The sequence below is a fragment of the Macaca mulatta genome, chromosome 7, assembly GCF_049350105.2.
Source record: "Macaca mulatta isolate MMU2019108-1 chromosome 7, T2T-MMU8v2.0, whole genome shotgun sequence".
Taxonomy (NCBI): domain Eukaryota; kingdom Metazoa; phylum Chordata; class Mammalia; order Primates; family Cercopithecidae; genus Macaca; species Macaca mulatta.
The window spans coordinates 152,055,781-152,076,554 of record NC_133412.1 but is presented as its reverse complement, the minus strand read 5'-3'; the positions used below and the strand labels follow the sequence as shown (position 1 = coordinate 152,076,554).

The window sequence follows — 20,774 nt, the reverse complement described above, 5'->3', positions numbered from 1 at the left end:
TATGCATTAACTAATGAACAAAAGTATATACTTCTTACATTTTTAATAGGAAAAAGTTGAGAAAAATTTAAATATAGGGTGCTGATTTACTAAAATATAGTATTCCCCTAAAATGAAATGATATGTGGCCATTAGAAGGAATAAAACAAACCTGTATATTCTTATATGGAATAGTCTCTAAGACATTTTAAGTGGAAAAATAAGTAAGATGTGGAAAAATATGTTGGTATTTGTGTTAAGAAGGATGAGGAACAAAAAGACAAGGAGAAGAAAGAGAAGAAGGATGTGGATATAATTATACGTTGTATACTCACTCATAGGCTATTCCTGAAAGAAGATACAAAAATCCCTGATACATTTGGTTGCCTTTGGGAAAAGGAGTCTGAGGACTACGATGAGTGGGAAGAATTTTTTACTATTTTGCCTTTTGTTCCATGTATAATCTTATTAACTATTTTAAAATAAAACCAATCTGAATTAATATTTATTAAGAAGTGTTTAATGTTATCTCTTTAGGAAGCATCCCACTATCATACTAAAATCTGGCTGTTATTGATACTATAAATATTCTTACACTTGAAGTGTTCTATGTGTTACAAGAAATATAAAACATACCAAAAGCAGCAAAAATATGCGTTATGAAGATAGAAACTCTCAAGTGTAACGCTTATAGCTTGCTTATAGGTTGACAGAGAATACTTTATTATACATAGGCTCTTGCTTTTCTATCTTTGCTAAGATTCTAATAAGTGGCATCTCCAGGCAAACAGCTGACAGTAATGATTACTTGACTTTTAAAATGGATACCAAAAAGGGTTCTACAATTTCCTTTGAGAATGGCTTTTAGTAGTGAAGAAGTCAGCCCTCCTTACTGGTCTGAGGCAAGAGTTTCTGAGTTAAAGGAACGAGCTAAACAATTCAGCTCTGAGATTCTCAGATAAACCATTTCTAAAGATGAAATAACATATTCTAGTACCATGGAGAGGAAAGACAGAGTAAAAGAGAAGAAAACCATAAAGTCCAGTATAACAAACTGCAGCTCACTAAACTATGCCTAAATTAAGCAATAACCACCCACATACTGTTGACTTTTCCAAAGCACTGGAAATGGAGTCTGCTTAGAAACTCAAGGCAGAGAAGCTAAGGGAAAAGGTGGGGAAAAAAAAAAAAAAAAGAAACAAATTATCCAAGCAAGTCCAAGAGGAGAAATACTCAAACACCAGTAGCACTGGGAGATAAAATTTTCAGATATCATATCCTTGTGATATTATTTTCATACATCTCTGAGATTACTGTGCACCTCTATGATGAATCAAAGATATCAGCATATATAGGGAATAGACTAGATCATCAAAGCTATTCTCTGACACAGATAATCTACTGTGGCACTTGAGTGTCTTAAGATCAATATATTTTTGTACAGCAGCCTATTTCCTTTCTCCTCTGTGTCTAAGAAGAAAAAATAAACCTTGTCACAGATAAATTAGTGAGTCTTCAGGTTCAAAGTAATTAGTGAGAGAGGCATTGTTACATATACCTAAATAATCAGGCATATACACAAACTCACAATTCCCATGCCACATATACACTCCATTTTAGAAAGATAATGAAGATGGTCACGACACAGAAGAATTAGCGTTTGAGAGGAAAGAGAGATAGAAAAGGAAAGAAAAAGTTGAAATTCATTAATATGTGTTTACTACATTCATTCAAGCTATACATATATTTAATTATTATTAGTTCTCTATATTCATTCATACTGCACATGGCTTGAAAGGGATAGAATAAATAGTGACTAGGAAAGCACAGGGCAGAGGCACAATCAGACAAGGTCAAAGACAAAAAGTCATTTTCCATACTTTCACTTGCACACTCATGACACCAATGAGCAGTTCATACCTGTTTTCAGAACTGCATGTCTCTTAGGTTACTGCCAGCCTTATGGAACTAGAGCCATAGGAATGGGTCATTTCCTCCAGAAATTCCCCAGAAAACAGCCCTGGTTCTTTCTGTTTTTGTTTTTGTTTTTGTTTTTTTTTTTTGAGATGGAGTCTCGCTCGGTCGCCAGGCTGCAGTGCAGTGGTGCAATCTCGGTACACTGCAACCTCTGCCTCCCTGGTTCAAGCGATTCTCCTGCCTCGGCCTCCCGAGTAGCTGGGACTACAGGTGTGCACCACCACACCCGGCTAATTTTTGTATTTTTAATAGAGATAGGGTTTCACCATGTTGGCCAGGATGGTCTCGATCTCTTGACCTCATAATCCACCTGCCTCGGCCTCCCAAAGTGCTGGGATTACAGGCGTGAGCCCCCATACCCAGCCAGCCCTGTTTTCTTTAGTAGTGTTCCAGGTCACCCTGGAGTTCAATTCACCATGATGGCTGCCAACTCTGTTGTTCTTTTGCAATTTAAAAATAAATTCTAAGCTAGAACTATATTTATTAAGTGTCTTTAAATACATTCCTGCTAGATGAATAAAATTCAGCAATGAACTTGATTCATCCAAAGACCTTGATTTGCACATTCTCTAATATAGGTTTATTGATAGTAACTAGAGAGGAATTTATGGTGTGGTATTCTTGGAGGATTTGGAAAGCAGGGGTAGTAGGATTTGTAATGAATAATAATGAATATATCATAGATATGAGGAAAGACAAAGTATTAAAAAAAGAGAAGTTAAGAAAGGGAGAAAGAACAGCTGATTAGAAAATTGTTTTTGCTTCTCGGTAGGAAATACTTGGCATGGAACTGGGCCATAGTCTCTGACAAAAGGGCCAGGAAGCGAAGTCAAAAGGAAGAAGGCTAGAAGAAAACTGCTTTTTTTCCCCTCAAGATCACTGTTCTCTCTCATGGCCCATTGTTTTCTCTTGATACTGGAAGATCATCCTTCTTTTTCACGCTCTTGTCTCCATTAAAGAGTATCACAGAATGCCTTGGAAATAGCCATTTCCCAGAACAAACAACATTTTATGGCAGATGAACAGAGAAAAAAAATAGCCGATGTCATTCAGTATTTTACCCAAGTGACTTTTCAGAGGACAGGCATTCTAAAAAAGAATGACTGAAAAAGTTCACAAACTTATAATCCACCTTGATTCAAATTTAATTCAGTATTTCCCTTCAAGGGGGGAAAAAAAAAGAAGTTCTGTTTTGAAAATTAAGCAAGGTACCCTATGACTTCTACTGAAATAACAGCAAGAGGTAAGGCTGAGGGAAAGCCTCCTCCCTCTCAAACCCAGGGTGCAAATACTCTCATGGTTGAAAATCAGACAAGAGTAAGGACCTGCACACCTATCACAGAGACAACTTGAGATCCTGTAACAGGTCAAGCTATGAAATCTGGCATGGAGTCTATAAGATGAAGGGCTTAGAAATTTGAATCACATATACCCTTTCTCTCCAAATTTAATTGCATAGTCTTCTCAAACTTTTCCACTCAAATGCCAATAATACCAGGGATGGAAGTGGAGAAGATTCACACACACACAAAAAAAATGAAATGTCTTTGAATTCTTACGTTTTTTTTCTTAAAGATTTATGCTTATTTGTATTCTTCTGCATAATATATCAGTTTGGTTTCAATTTAAACTTTTACTCCGTATTAACAATTAAAATTAGCTTCAGAAAAAAATGTACTATATTTGCTTTGTGACTCTACCTAACCCTAGATACATGGTTACATTGTTTAGCTCTAAAGGTGTTAGATTAGTTTAAAAGACCCACGTGCATTTGTTTTTTCTAGTCAAACACTGTTCAACCAGTGAGCACTGTATTATTTCTCTGATATTAAATTTCCAACAAAATTAATGTTCTTAATACATTAAAGGTTTATTGTGAAAATCTCAAAAATAATTTCCAAAATCTAATCTTGATTGTTTATGACAGTATTGAATTGAAATCTTTCCAATTGAAAGGTATCTTCTTTCTATACTTTGTGATCAAAGCTGGGAATATAACGTTGCTGACATATTTTCCTCTCAATGCTGTTTTTGGTGGATGTAAATAGAAAATATTTTATCAGATTAAGAAAACCTGCTGTCATCTGTGTCACTGTCTTCCCAACAGAGATAATCCTGGAAGTTGTCTTATGATGATTTTCCATGGCTGATCATGTGAAATATGTGGGATTGACTTCCTGAGAAAGTGTGGATAGAGCATCAAAAGCAAATCCTGACATCCTGATTAAATAACTGCCTCAGTTCCCTGTTCTCCAAATAAGTCTCTGAAGCTAGAAGATGCTAGATGTAGCTTTGGATACAAGGCTTTCCACCTTCATGCTGAGTTTCCACCTTATTTGCTTCTGAAAACCAATGTAAAAGGAAAAGAGAAAATATTTCCATAGAAATGCTATTAAAAATTTTTAAAGAAGACACAAATGACTATATAACAATTTATCTGATTCCACTGACATGAAATGTCCAAAAAGGCACATTTATTGGAACAGAGCACACCAATAGTTACCTAGGACCATGGGTAGGAGCAGGGATTAGCTACAAATGAGCAGAAAGGAAATCTTGGGGATGATGGAAATGTTCTAAAATGTTATTGTGGTGATGTTTGGACAACTTTATAAGTTTAATGATAGTCTTTGAACTGTAGGTTTATGATGGGTAAATGTAGTGGTATGAAAATTATATCTCAATAAAATTGCTTTAAAAAAAAACAAACAAACCAAAAAAACAGGAACTGAAAACTCCAGGCTTTGGAAAGAAAGGATGTTTCAATTAGGCTCTTAATGATCTAAATATCAGGCAAATTTCTGGCTAATTAGAAATATTTAAACACAGAAAATAGGGCATTGCTTAAAATAACTGTAAGAGATGCCAAGACAAGGAAAAGCACTCTATTTAGTAAGCAGTTGCTTCTGTCGATATTTTAAATTTCTTCTTTTTGTGTTAACTTAGATGGAACATTTGCCCCCCAAAAAGTAGAATTGGGCTGTATTAGTTTGTCACGCCTATATCTTCCACCAAGAAAGAAGTTTAGCACCTATAAAAGACTTACTACGATAGAATCAACAAGAAAACCAAATATAAAAGTTGGATTTCTCCTTTTTGTTCCTAAAGAAAGACCCTATTGAGGAAAGAATTTAAAAAATGATGAGATACTATGGAGAATGACATGTACTAGATATTCAACTAATCCAGTGTTTCTTCCTCTGGGTGCACTAGCCAACTACATTTCCCAGCTTCCCTTGCATGTAGGATGGAGTCATGTCTAGCAAACAAAATATAGATAGAAGTGATGTTTGTTACTTCCAGGCAAGGCAATAAAACCTACTGCACAACCAGCCAAGGTCTCTGTCTCTCTTCCCTACGGATACAGCCAGAAGTAAAGAACTCCAAGGTGGTGGACCCATCTCATGGAAGGATCCTAGATCTCTGAATTACCTCTTTGAAGAGAGCTGTCTGGGAAAACGGCCCAATTAGCACTGGACTTGGACTGAACAAGAAATAAACCTTTCTTTTGTTGAGCCATTATAATGTTGGGATTGCTTGTTAAAGTAGTATTAATAAGCTTAATATAATATGCTATAGTACTCAAAGCATATTTCTTCTTTTTTTTCCTTTCATCATCTAGGCCTATTCTTTCTCTTGTGCCTATTCTTCCTATTTATCTTCATATTCCCCTTCTATGTTGACTCAAGTTAATGTTTACTTCTAAGGAAGAGGAAGAAATACATGAGTAGTTTTCATCCTGTGCCTTGTTAGGACCCTTGTTTAAGAACTAGGCTATCTGAATGGCATAAGGTGAAAATAATACTGCAATTCTTCCTTTTGCAGAGACAGAGTGTGTCTCAAGTCTTTGGTTAAAGCGTTGCCTTGTCACAAATAGCAGTGATCTGCCCACCCTGCTAGAAGTTCCCAACAGTGATAAATACCAGGAAAGAAATGTCAGAGTTGGTAGCCACCTGTGGGTCAAGAACCATGCTTTTATTTTCTGAAGTGTTTGGTAGTGGAGAAGTGCATACTGGTTGCCCTAAAGCTTTTTGTTCACTCTCAGAGTTACCTCCCCAAAACAGTAAATCATCATTTCAACTTGATTTTTCATTATTTCATTATTCATGTACCCTTGCCTTCTTTTCTTCATATAGAGCAAATGCAAGGAAAGAAGAAAGGACCCGCCCTCACTTCAGAAACCATACCCCAAACCATACTCAGCCCTTCACCCTCACCCAGCCCCCCACTTTCTTAGCCCTAGATCCCCCCAACTCCATTGTTAAAAAAAAATAATTCAAATAAAAACAGCTCATAAAACAGTAAACAAAATAAAGTCAGTTTTTTTTTTTTTTTTTTTTTTAAGAACAAAATGAAACTTGAGGGAAAACTTACTGGAGTTACAGTTTATCCTGATACAGTCTAGATGGGGAAAAATAAATGAAAGATGAAATTGCATCCTTCAAGGTAACAGCTGCAGACATCCAAAAACAATCAGTCCACCCTTCCGGGGACAGACACACGTAAGAAATGTGGCCATTTTATATATATACAGTATGTACAAGTTTAAGGGTGGGTGTATATGTACAGTATATTAGTAAAGTTGGATACATATATATATACACACACACACATATATATACACATATGTATAGAGATATATACTGGTATACATATATATCCACAGTAGACACCAAGCATGTTTTCTTTTTTTTCTTTTTTTTTTTCAAAAAAAGCTATTCATTTATATAAAGGATTTCAAACCTGGACTTCGAAATATTAATTTTGTTAAACTTGGAAAATTAGGCAATGATTCCCCCACCAAATGCAGGTTATATTCTATTTTCCCCTATAATTTATTTTCTTAAAATTCATTTTTAAAGTAGCATTAGCACAATTTTTGTATTAGTATTCCAAAGATATATCACCAGTCTGACTCACTGTATCATTTTAAAACTCTGCCCATGAAGTTTCTCAGTGAAGTATTTAACCCTTTCTCTTTTTCTAAAACCAAACTCCCTCCACCCTCTCCTTAGGTTGGGCCCCAAATGCTACAGAAATTTGCATAGGCAGACTTGCCATCTTCCTTAGAGGTAAGGAAAGGGTTAACACCACCTGGTCATTTCCTGTCATAAAATGGCCACTTGCAAACAGCTAACCGCACAAACACCCATCCCAGATTTTAGAGAGGTGGGGTCGGGTGTAGGGTCAAAGGAGTTGTAGGATGTTATCACAATGAATTGGGTTATCTGATTGCTAGGATTCAAAGGCTTCCAGATCAACCCCCTCGAGCAGCCCATCTCTGTCTTCCTGCCTGAATGCTCAGACTGAATCAAGTGCCCTCAGCATTCAGGGAGAAGGCAAGACAGGCACGTGTGGAGGAGGTCTCGGCACCTTTGACATCTTGAGTATTTCACTCTGTGATTCTGCATCTTGAGGAGAGAAAATTTTTTGGTTTTGGTTTCACTTTTTTAAATGGGAAAGGGAGGGAAGAAAAGAGTGACCAACTGGCCAGAGCTAGTAATCAGACAAGGAATTCTGTGCCAGAGATCAGCATATCTATCACTGTATTAATCTCTGCTTGGGAGTCATGGACACACAACATAGAAGTCCTTGAGTAGAATCAGTGGGCAGTAATAGGGGACTGGGCAGAAGAGGTCGGAGAAAGGTCTCAGGTTAGTTGTTACCAAGCTGCCCAGTTCAGCCTAAGGTTGGTTTACCATGGTGAAAATTCCAATAAGGATTTGTTTACTGTTGTACCCCAAAAGGTAGAAGCAAAATGATGGGGGTTTTTTTTGTTTTGTTTTTTGTTTGTTTGTTTTTTAAAGGAAGAAAGGTAGAGGGGAAAATATAGTCACAAAGTCACAAAGTACTCTTCTAAAAACCCAATAGTTTTTAGAGGACTTGTGAAGGATGATGCCACCATTTGAATTCCCCAAAGTGAATCATTTTAAAGGAGCAAGAATAAAGGGGAGAATGAAGCTAAGTGAAATCTGGAGAGGAGTGATTTATAGCACCCAGTTATCCTGAGGAAGGAGGCAGAATGCTTATTTGTTCCCGAGAAGAACATCTCTTGAGAAAAATCTGGGTTTGGTTTCGTGCAGTTAGGTTTGTCATGTGTCGTCAACCGCAACAGAAAAGTGGGAGCAAACAGCCCTGGAGCAACTGGTACGATCACCAGACAGAGGAGGCCATGCCCCTGGTGAGGACTGGAAGGAGGGAGGGCAGGGAGGGAGGAAGAGGTGATGGCTTCAGCTACTGACTGCACCTACCATCACCCAAAGATGGAGAAATGTCCCTTCCTGACATATTAAAGAGAGAGAGGAAACTGATGTACGGGCATGCTTATGAGAGAGGAAGAGTGAGCCTAAAACAACAATCCCAAGGCCTGTAAACAACAAGTGGGTTTTGTCTTCGGCTTCTGTGTAGCTGAGGATTTTACTATTAGATGAGAAGCTGGCCTACTGAGAGGTGCTGGCTTGGGCTCATCTTTCTGGGTCACCCAAATGATTTCATGTAAAGTGGATGGGGTCTTTAAACCAATGTGAGGGCTTGGCGCTTTCAAGATGGCAGACTGTTTGTTTACTTCACATCAATATGTGAAGAATTACTTTGTTATTTTACCTGAAGAATAAGTGGTTTGAGAAGGAAAATCTATCCCAGAGCCTTCTTGATAGGCTCTGAGGGGGTGTTCTTGTTACTGAATGTGTATGTGTACGTGTATATATATATATATGTGTGCGTGTGTGTATATATGTGTGTGTGTGTGTGTGTACGTGTGTATATAGACACACATACACATTTATATATGTGGTTTTTTTTGTTTTAATAAAAAACATCAGTCAAATAACTGAGTTGGGAGGGCAATTTCCTTTAAATCTACTTTTGGTAGCAGCCAGACTTTTTGCTTGAAAAAAGTCCACCTAAGTCTTGGCATATCTTTTGATGTGTGTGTGTTCGTATTTCTATGCAGCCTGTTTTAATTTTTTTTTAATTATGGTAAATGATAGAAAGTTTTTCTTTCTTTTTTTTTTTTTTTTTTTTTGAGACAGAACCTCACTCTATTGCCCAGGCTGGAGTGCAATGGTGAGATCTCAGCTCACTGCAACCTCCACCTCCTGTGTTCAAGCGATTCTCCTGCCTCAGCCTCCCGAGTAGCTGGGAACACAGGCGTGCACCACCACGCCTGGGTAATTTTTGTATTTTAGTAGAGATGAGGTTTCACCATGTTGGCCAGGCTGGCCTCCTGACCTCATGATCCGCTGCCTTGGCCTCCCAAAGTGCTGGGATTACAGGCATAAGTGCCTGTAAGAACAGATTAAGGTGCCTGGCCAAGAAAGTTTATCTCATTGTTGAACTTTGGGTGGAGCATGGAAGAGGTAAATGTTTCTAAGAGCTGTGTGTCTTCAATAATGTATATGGTAAACAGTAGTAGCAAGTCCACATTTCCAGAGAGGGAACATCTGGAGAATTCAAATGCAATTAACCAAACTGCATGCCACTCCCTCAGAGTCTGCCATTGAAGAAGGGCTCCTGGCACTCTGCTAAGGATCTTTTAAAGGCTTTGTCCATATCAACTGTCTTTTCTCTAGTGCAGCTCAATTCAAACTGGGCACTGAGGAAAATGGAGATTCTTTCTGTGTGTGTTTCAAAGGTGACCATCGTGAAAACAATTGGAAGCCATTAAGACTGACACATCATTGACCCATAGTGCTGATCTGTGGAGGGAACAAATAACCCAGGCTGATCTAGCAGTTTAGAGACATGGGTTCTGGTTCCAGCTCTGCCTCCAACTTTTTATGTAAGCTTTGAAAAGTCATATATTTCTCTCTGTGCTACACATCTGTAAAAGTAAGCATAAAAACACTTGCTTGATATATCTCACAAAATTATCAAGAGATTATCATTAATCTCATGAGATCATGAGATTAAAATAAGACAAGGTCTTTAAAATCTTTAAATATGCTGTAATAATAAAATGTTATAGCTTATAATTCTGAAGGATCAAAATATGGTTGATCAGTAGTCAACCTCTCAACTTTTTAAAAGTTGTGCTGAGTTATAGGATATTTCTCCTACCCATTAGCACCACATATGGCTGCCTGCAGAAGACAAAGCCATTGGAAAACCATAGTCTCCTTAACATTTGGAAGATATGTTATATCAGGGAAATATATACTAGGCTTTTAAATCATGAGTGCATTTGGAAGATATGTTACATCAGGGAAATATATACTAGGCTTTTAAATTATGAGTGCATATGTGTGATCAATTTGAAATAAACTAAAATATTATTAGTGCAGTGCATGGGCTAGAAAAAAGGCACAACTTGAATAGAGTGAAGGAGCACAGAGATCATCTGAAATTAGTTTTGGTGGAATGCATGCGAAGGCAAACTCCACTTGAGTTATCATCTGACTTTAGTTTTGGTGGAATGCATGCAAAGGCAAACTCTACTTGAGTGATCATCTGACTTTAGTTTTGGTGGAATGCATGCAAAGGCAAACTCTGCTTGAGTGATCATCTGACTTTAGTTTTGGTGGAATGCATGCAAAGGCAAACTCTACTTGAGTGATCATCTGACTTTAGTTTTGGTGGAATGCATGCGAAGGCAAACTCTACTTGGAGACATTTTCTTCTATAACTGAGAAAAAGGAAATATAAATTCATGACAAAGAAAAGAAAATATTTACAAAGGGGTATATTTTGGGGAGGGGACAGAAGGAAAACCTTTCAACAGGGCATAGATAGGAAGAGCTGCATCTACACAAGCGTAAGAGTTTAAGTTCAGCTTTCCATGTCAGGTTGGAAAGAAAGTTAAATAAATTCAAACCAGTAATTATGATGAACCATATCCTTTGGGGTAGAAAAATTAACTGTGGCTTCTGGACAAGCACAATGCCCTCTACAGAGGGGCTACTTCTCTTTTGCCTGAGACGGTTCAACTCAGCAGGAGCTAGATTGAAATTGCAACAACAACAACAACAACAAAGCAAAGTCTATTGGAAAAGCACATCTTCCAGATTTTGGCTAGAGTTTAAAATACAAAAATAATGCTTCTAGGAATGCATATGGGATATATGACTAACTCAAGGTGTATGTGTGTGTGTGTGAGAGAGAGGATGAGAATCTGTACACTTATTTCCTTATTTCTCATACCCTTTTATTTCTACCCCCACTGACCCCAGTTTTTCCTTCTAAGATGTGAGAGCTGTCAAAGTTGACACTCTAATCTCAACTAGACAACATCTAACGGGGAAAAAATGTGTGTTGAATGACACAGTGTGCACTCCCTCAGGATCCCGTGGGGCTGAATCATTCTCATATGTTTGTCTCTCTCTGACTTTGAAATAGATCCAAAGATAAAAATTGTCTTCATCATCTTTTTCAGTGAGCTAGTTAGGGGGTGGCATTTGGTTCTGTTTTTTTTATTTCTTCTGTTGTTTTTTCTGAGAAGGAAATAATCAGCTGCTGGCTGTTGGTTTTAGGTAACACACTCTTACATTGATTTAAGGTGGGGAGGATGTTGCAGGGATGGAAGGTAGTAGGGTCAGGGGTATGCCAGTCTCTGTAGGCTGCTCAGTACACTCTGTTCTCAAGGCTGTTTGCTATGCGGGCCGCAGGCTTTGGGCCTTTGAAGGGTTGAATACCATCTTTTGATTTACCATGGTTGATGGCAGGGAGGATTGGAAACTCAGGAACACACGCACACAAAAAGATCCAGCAAAAGAAAAAAATATAACCTAAAATGACCAAACACACACATACACAAACAAAAGAAAAACCAAGAGACACACTGACAACAGAAGTCAAATGAAGTTGGACAAGAAAAAGGGCACAGTATTGTAAACACTGCAAACTAGAAGAAAAAAAAGACGTAACTAAAGAAGTCACTGCTCAAAACAGTCCTTTGTGTCCCAGAGATTTTAGGTTTATGGTGTAGGCATTTTCCAAGTATGTCCAGTTAACCTGACAGTAGATAAGATTGGAATGGATTCAAAAACCCCACCTTCCCACCAGGACATCTAGGCCTACATATGATCTCACATCTGGTACATTTGTTCATCATTTTTTCTCCATGGCTCTGACAAACCATTTCACTGAAATCTTTATAAGGTATCGCTATATTCAAACATATTCTACATACCCAAATAAATTCACTAGCTTAGAAAGTTTGGACCCAGCTATCTCACTAATCTTATCAATGCTGGGTATTGACTTTCTGCTGATTAGAAACAGCAGAAATGGAGAGGTTTATTTTTTCTTGCCAAAAACTAAGAGGACCCCAATCTCTATAGAATATCAATTAGAATTCAGTAAAGGTCAATAGCAGAAGAGAATATGAGGCCATAAAAAGGAAAATTTCCAAAGATTTTGTTATAGGTAATTACAACGAAAGAGAAAATCCTATTCCGATAAAGCTACAACTTTGAAGTCACAATTTTTCAACTCTGAGGTAAAATAGATATGGGTTATATGAGGAGAAGAGAGTTATTAGTGAGTGACAGTACGAGGTAACAATCTTTGCACAAGGGGATGCTGAGTGATGGTTAAGAATCTCAAGAAGAAAAATTGGTATAGGTATCAGGAGTCACATTTTCCTTCACGTGTCACAGACTCTCAACTTAGGGCATTATTTTCCAAGGGAACAACAATTGATTTGTCCTCCCTCTAGGAGAAAGTCAAAGGAGATATCAGTGTCATCAAGGCCACCAGAATTCTCCATTTGCATAGTAACTGTGGAGCTAGAAACAATGTACTTCTCACTCTACCCACATAGTTTAATTTCCTACAACCCCACCATCCACATTTTGCCTCCACTTCCTGCCCTGTCCCTGTCCCGAGCTTTGACTGTTTTGAGTGGTGACGGAGGAGTTGGACTTATGGGAATATGATTGATCAAAAGATGGACCAAAGTAGCGTGTTTTACACAAAGCTAAACGATTCCAAAAAACCAAGAAAGGAAACTTAGAAAACAAATAATCTAGTAAAGAAATCACCACTGTCAGAAACCAGAAATTGACATCAAAACCTCATGCAGAAACAAGGAGGTGTTTGTTGCTGTTGGGTTTATCCTTGGTCTATTAAACAAGAGGTGAGCAGCTAACTTTCAAGAAACAAACAAAGAATTCAATCAAACCAATGAAAATCAGAAAAGAAAGGGAAGACAAGCCCAAACAGAGTGGCAGAGGGTACTTCATACGATACCTAAGTTAACCATGAGCTTGACACGCCCCCCATCCAGCTCCAGACGCAGGGTGTCGGCAGAGTCCCTGGAGGTCGTAGCCACCAGCAGCCCATAAGCTCGCTGGGACATGAAGCGGAAGGACACATCCTCTGCCTCAGTATGCATGACCATGGGCATGATGATCTTCATGTACATGCTACCATCATAACTCAGGATGGATGCCTCTGCCAAAGAAGAATGGAGAAGATCGTTAGGATGACGGATGTTACAGTTGCCAAATACCCCTTTGCTTTCAGGCTAAGCAGAGTAGAGAGGGTGCCAGATTTGTAGCCTAGTGACTTGTGTTTGATGAACCCTTGTTGTTGCCCCCTTTTTATCTATGTGACCCTGGGCAGATCACTTAAACTCTGAGGCTCTATTTCCTCATTTGTAAGGGGATTATCATGACACTGGTACCTGCCCTACCAGGTTCACAGACTTGTGAAGGATACCAAATTAAATAATGGATATGAAGATATTTTGAAAAAGTGAAAATGCCCCCACAGATAGTATTCTTTGCAATTCTGTATGCTATAGATAAAACACAAGTACATATAGCAAAACTTAGAATCCCTCTATTCCATGAAGAAGAGGAGGAGAGCAGCAGTATATAACCACCAGAGCAGACAAATCAATATTTACCAGAGAGCTTTTAAAGGAAGGAAAAAGTAACAGCATAGTCTGGCATCATAACATCCCCAGTGTCCAGCCATTGTAAGAGTTTGGCCCATTCAAAGAATATCTGATAGAAGCAGAGCTAGAACAATAACAGAAAGCTAATGACACCCTTGAAAAACTCATTTTATTTTATTCAAATAGGGAAAGAGGAAAACTCAATTATTATTATTATTATTATTTTTTTTTTTGAGACAGTCTTACTGTGTTGACTAGGCTGGAGTGCAGTGCAATCTTGGCTCACTGCAGCCTCTGCCTCCCTGGTTCAAGCAATTCTCCTGCCTCAGCCTACTGAGTAGCTGGGATTACAGGCACATGCCACCATGCCCAGCTGAGTTTTGGATATTTTGTAGAGATGGGGTTTCGCCATGTTGGCCAGGCTGGTCTTGAACTCCTGACCTCAAACAATCCACCTACCTTGGCCTCCCAAAGTGCTGGGATTACAGGCATGAGCCACTACGCCTGGCTGAAAACTCACTTTTATTTGATACCTTCCTCAGTCTAAGCACTTTGGTTAGGATCCCCTCCAGACCTCCCCCAACAATATGTTACCTCAATTAATGCTATAGTGTGATTCTATTATTCCTACTTTCAGACAAGAAAACCAAGACTCTTAAAGAGGTATGTTATCATCCTAAAGTCACACAGCCTCCCTGGATTAGACTCAGTATATCTGATACCAAGTCCAGGGACTATTATGAAATACTATGATGTTCGACATGTGAATTTGTTTAAACATTCACTAGGCAAATCTTTTTAGAAAACACAGGAAGAGAATATCACTCATATTCCTAGGAAGCAAACCGGTCATTGGGTTCAGTATCATTGAGTGGGTCTTCATTAAATATTTGCTTTTGTCAAATATTTGCTACCTACATGCACTATGGAGAATACAATGGTGAAACAGACAAGGTTCCTGTTCCAAAGGCAGATATAGAATTCACAAGTAACTGTACTAGAACATACAAGTGGTTAAATGACACAGGAAATAAATATAAAGCAAGTAACATTCACAGGAGGGGAGCTGAAGGAGGAAGGCGATTAAGGTAAACGGGATAGAGTCTGTGCTGGTCTTGGTGGATGGGGAGGGCTTGTAATGAAAGAAGCAATGGCACCATTTTCAACAGGTAGAGCAGGTAGTATCTCTACAGACACAAAGGAAAGAAAGAAAGAGGATGCTCAGATTATGACAAACTATTCAATTTAACAGAAGCATCTGATGTGGTTTGGCTCTGTGTCCCTACCCAAGTCTCATCTCAAATTGTAATTTTCATAATCCCCATGTGTCGAAGGAGGGGCCTAGTGGGAGATGATTGGATCATGGGGGTGGTTTCCCCCATCTTGTTCTCATGAGTTCTCACAATATCTGATGGTATTGTGTTTGACAGTTCCTCCCTTCATGTGCTCTTTTCTCTCCTGCCGCCTTGTGAAAAAGATGCCAGCTTCCCTTTCCATCACAATTGTAAGTTTCCTGAGGCCTCCCAAGCCTTGCAGAACTGTGAGTCAATTAAACTTCTTTCCTTTATAAATTACCAGTCTCATGTAATTCTTTTCCTTTTTTTGAGATGGAGTCTCACTCTGTCATCCAGGCTGGAGTGCAGTGGCGCGATCCCGGCTCACTACAAGCTCTGCCTCCCAGGTTCATGCCATTCTCCTGCTTCAGCCTCCCAAGTAGCTGGGACTACAGGTGCCCACCACCATGCCCAGCTAATTTCTTTTTTATTTTTAGTAGAGACGGGGTTTCACCGTGTTAGCCAGGATGGCCTCAATCTCATGATCTCTTGATCCAGCTTGGCCTCCCAAAGTGCTGGGATTACAGGCGTGAGCCCACGTGCCTGGCCTCAAGTATTTCTTGACAGCAGTGTGAAAACAGGTTAATACAGCATCAGACATGTATTTTTTAAAATGGTTATTATGTAAGGTAGTTTGAGACCAGAATAAAATCAAAGAACTTGGGCATCTACTGGAAAGTAAGTAAATGGTTTTAGATTATGAGATACAATAATATATACTTCTGTGCTTACTGATTGCCAGGCACAATTCTAGGTGATAGACATAATAGTGAACAAAAGAGAAAAACACCCCTACCCTCATATCTAGAAAGAATTGAAACAGGAAGAAACAAGAGTCAGGCAGACCACATGGAAGGGTCCCAAAATACTGTGTTATTATCATACCCTTACCCTGTTTAGATACCACACAAAAGATCCATGAAAAGTAATATAAATGCACTTATGATATGCCTGAAAATCAGCCATCTCCCAGGTAAAACTCATAACATGCTAATAGCTGCACATTACAATTTGCAAACTGTAAAGGGATTACAGATAAAAGTGTGACAGTTGCAAACATTATTACAATAAGACATGTTATGAAGATCTCTTCTTAGGTTGGAAGCAATCTAAATTTAACACATGATCCAGATATGAAACAAAATAAAACAAATCTTTTATCTCCTGGAAGGGCAGAATCAAAAGAAGATCAAGAATGATACCTAAAATTGAGCATTTACTATTTGCCTGGTGCTTTCTAGGACTTTATATGCATTAAGAAGTCATTTAATTTTCAAGAACACCATGAAGCACTATCACATTTTCTAGATATCAAGTAACATGTCTAATGAATGGCAGAGCTGGGAGTTGCATGCAGGCAGTCTGATTCTCCCAGCTGTATACTTAGCAGTCCTGCCAAGTTGTCATAGTGCTATGCCTAGAGCACACCCATGTTTCCAAGCACCAAAGCACGTCCATGACGCTTCATGATAGTTCTTGTGTGTGTATGTGCACACATATACAAACATGCCATTCATTAAAGTCATATATTATAAATATACAAAATTGTATAAACATATAAATATTTCTAAACATATTGCTATATATGGATATGCCATGCTCTCTGTGTAATTGTGAGCACCATTAATCATTAGTATGCACCTACTTCTACATACAAACACACTCTTCTTTAAGAGATATTAGGATACGAAGTGAGCCATGAAATGGTTGCTTTGATGCATCCCACTGAAATACATTTCAAAATCAATGGCTGCTTTTTTCCTCTAGATATGTGTAGGGCCAGAACATACATATAAATTAATGCATCCTTACCTCAATATTGGTAGCATCAGAGAATAAATATCAGGTGAGCATGTAGTTAAACAACTAATGATACAAAATAAAGTGTGTATCTCAATGTGTATCTTTGTGCATTTCTGTGAATGTGTTCTATAAGTAATATCTTTAAGAGGAGAATGATGAAGCAGTAAATTTAATATAGGAGTCAACTGAAACAAAATGTTATATGGATTCATATTAATTTTTAAAAAAATTTTAAACACAAGGAGAGCCATGAATAGAATATTAATTTTAGGGAAGAAATGAGCCTAATAAAATGTCATTCAATCTTAAATCAATCAGATTATTGAGTATTGAGAGACCACATCATGGGATGCCTACCTAATGGTACTTAAATAGTTATTCTATCTTGTTCCTCTTTTTTTCTTTTATTATCTCCTTTTGTCTCAAGTGAATACTTCCAAGCATACTATTTTAATTCTTTTAATAATTTTAACTATGTTTTTGTGATACTTTCTTATTGGTTGCTCTAGGGCTTACAATATACATGTTAATTTACCAGAATCTACTTCATTTTTATACTAATTCAACTCCAGTAAGACAAAGAAAGTTTACTCATAGATATAGCTCTCTTCCCTTCCACTCTTTCTGTTCTCTTATTCACGTGTCTATATACATTACAAACCAAATGATACATTGTCATAATTCCTTTATAAAAACTTATATCTTTCTTTTTTTGAGACAGAGTTTCACTCTTGTCCTCCGGGCTGTAGTGCAGTGGCCTGATATCAGCTCACTGCAACCTCTGCCTTCCTGGTTCGAGATTCTCCTGCCTCAGCCTCCTGAGTAGCTAGGATTACAAATGCCTGCTACCACACCCAGTAAATTTTTGTATTTTTAGTAGAGACAGGGTTTCGCCATGTTGGCCAGGCTGGTCTCGAACTCCTGACCTCCAGGAGTTCGAGATCCACCCACTTCGGCCTTCCAAAGTGCTGGGATTACAGGCATGAGCCACTCTGCCCAGCCAACTTATGTCTCTTTTAAGAAGCTAAGAGAAAAGAAAAAGAGAGCTCAAATACATAGAGACTTTTTAAATAAAGCTTATTATTTATCATCTTTGACTCTCTTCATTTCTTCCTGTGTATTCTACTTACCACCTTCTGTCACTTCCTTTTTCCAGTAGAGCTTCATTCATGGTTTATTGTCAAATATATTACAATTCTATATATTATAGGCATTACAATACTATTTTATAGATACTGTTTATGTGATTGCTTTTAGAATTAGATAAGAAAAAATGTATAATTATACTGTGTTTTGTCATTACCTACCTAATTACCTTTACAGAGCCCTTTTTTTTTTTTAATGTAAATTCAAATTACTGTCTGCTGTCACTTTCTTTCAGCCTGAAGTCCTTTTAGCAGTTCTTGTACGGTAAGTGTGCTAGTAATGAATTTTCTGTTTTTGTTTATCTAGGACTGTGTGAATTTTATCTTCATTTTTGAAGCACAGTTTTGCTGGATATAGAATTCTTGACTGGAGACAGTTACTTTTCTTTCAGCCCATTGAATGCCATCCCCATTGCCTTTGGCCTCCTTTGTTTCTGAAGAGATGTCAGCTCTGTTAATCTTACTGTGGTGCCCTTGTACATGATGAGTCATTTTTTTTCTCTTGCTGCTTTCCAGGTTTCCTCTTTATCTTTGGCTTTTAACATTTTGATTGTAATGCATCTGGATGTGGATCTTTTTGTGTTTATTTTATGCAGAATCCACTGAGCTTCTTGTCTGTGTAAATAAGTGTTTTTCATTAAAATTGAAAAGTTTTCTCTCGTAATTATTTTAATATTTTTTCAGTCCCTTTCTCTCTCTCCTGTTCTTTGGTTGTCCTACTAGACATAGGTTGGTACACTTAATGGTGCCCATATTTCTTCAAGGCTTCGTTCATTTATTTTCATTAACTTTTCTTTCCACCTAGATTTCAGAGGATGTATAGAAATGGCTGGATGTCTAGGCAGAGATGGGCTCCAGGGGCAGAGCCCTCATGGACAGCCTCTGCTAGGGCAGTGCCAAAGGGAAATGTGGGGTGTGAGTCCCCACACAGAGTCCCCACCGGGGCACTGCCTAGTGGAGCTGTGAGAAGAAGGCCACATCCTCCAGACCTCAGAATGGTAAATCCACCCACAGCTTGCACTGTGCACCTAGAAAAGCCACACACACTCAAAACTAGCCCATGAAAGCAGTCAGGAGGGGAGTTGTACCCTGCAAAGCCACAGGGCTGGAGCTGCCCAAGGCCATGGGAACCCACCTCTTGCATCGGCATTATCTGGATGTGAGACATAGAGTCAAAGGAGATCGTTTTGGAACTTTAAGGTTTAATGACCGACTTACTGGATTCAGGACTTGAATGGAGCCTGTAGCCCCTTTGTTATGGCCAATTTCTCCCCTTTTGAATGGCTATATTTACCCAATGCCTGTACCCTGATTGTATTTAGGAAGTAACTAACTTGCTTTTGATTTTATAGGCTCATAGGCAGAAAAGACTTGCCTTGGCTCAGATGAGACTTTGGACTGTGGACTTTCGAGTTAATGCTGAAATAAGTTAAGACTTTGGGGGACTGTTGGGAAAGCGTGATTGGTTTTGAAATGTGAGGACATAAGATCTGAGAGGGGCCAGGGTGGAATGATATGGTTTAGCTGTGTTTCTACTCAAATCTCATCTTGAATTGTAGCTGTCATAATTCCCACATCTTGTAGAAGGGACCTGGTGGGAGATAATTGAATCATGGGGGCAGTTTCCCCCCTACTCTACTCATCATACTGAATAAGTCTCACAAGATCTGATGCCTTTATAAGAGGAAACCCCTTTTGCCTGGCTCTCATTTTCTCTCTTGTCTGCCACCACGTAAGAGACGGCTTTCACCTTCCAACATGATTGTGAGGCATCCCAGTCACGTGGAATTGTGAGTTCATTAAACCTCTTTTTCTTTATAAATCACCCAGTCTCGGGTATGTCTTTATCACCAGTGTGAGAACAGACTAATACAATTATTCTATCTTATGCCAACTCTAATCTACTATTGAGCTCCTCTAGTGAATTTTTCATTTAGGTTTTTGTGCTTTTCAACTCTAAAATTTCTATTGGAAGATAGATGAATAGATATATACAATATATATTACAATTTTTATTATTTTATTATCTACTTGATGAATAATTGTTCTCATTTTCCTTTAATTCTTTAAGCATAATTTCCTTTAGTTGTTTGAACATATGCTTTGTCTATTAAGTCCAATATATAAGCCTGCTCAAAGGCAGTTTCTATTGCCTGCATTTATTTCTGTGTATGGGTAACACTTCCTGTTTATTTGCATTCTCATAATTTTTTGTTGAAAGCTGGACATTTTAGATAATTCATGGCAACAAGTCTAGACACTAACCCTGTTACCTCTAGGTTTATTTCTAATTGTTGTTTGTTTGTGTGTTCATTTATTTAGTGATTTGATAGAGATAATTCTGCGACTTGTATTTTCTCAGCAAACAACTCTGGTATCCCCCCACAGAAAGGTTCCCCTATCTTTTGGCTTGCCTTCCTGTGAGTACTGGCCCTGTATCAATATAAGTAACTTATTGATCAAATATTGTACTTAAGCCCCCTTGGTCAGATTTTTTCCCTTTGTCTGTTGGACATGGGTGACTTAGAGACTGCTTTGAGGAAGTTTATGATCTTGCCTCAGGTTCAGTCAAGGACTGTTAGCTTAGAAATTACCCTCCCATCACTCTTGAGAAGTTTCAGCCTTCAGAATAAACACAGTCTTCCAGACCACCAAGAATGAATGACTTTGTTTTTAAGTTTGTTTTCCTAGGAACAG

The 20,774-nt window shown here is 38.3% G+C and overlaps 1 protein-coding gene across 1 annotated transcript in view; it reads right to left on the bottom strand.

The window, feature by feature from the left end:
* NRXN3 (neurexin 3) overlaps window positions 1-20,774 on the bottom strand; it is a 600,687-nt gene that overhangs the window by 172,234 nt on the left and 407,679 nt on the right. The window contains exons 6-7 of the mRNA XM_015144213.3: window positions 13,144-13,347; window positions 6,331-6,357 (exon numbers count right to left, since the gene is read on the bottom strand). Of these exons, the coding sequence (XP_014999699.2) occupies window positions 6,331-6,357; window positions 13,144-13,347 (231 nt within the window). The remainder of the gene's footprint in view (window positions 1-6,330; window positions 6,358-13,143; window positions 13,348-20,774) is intronic.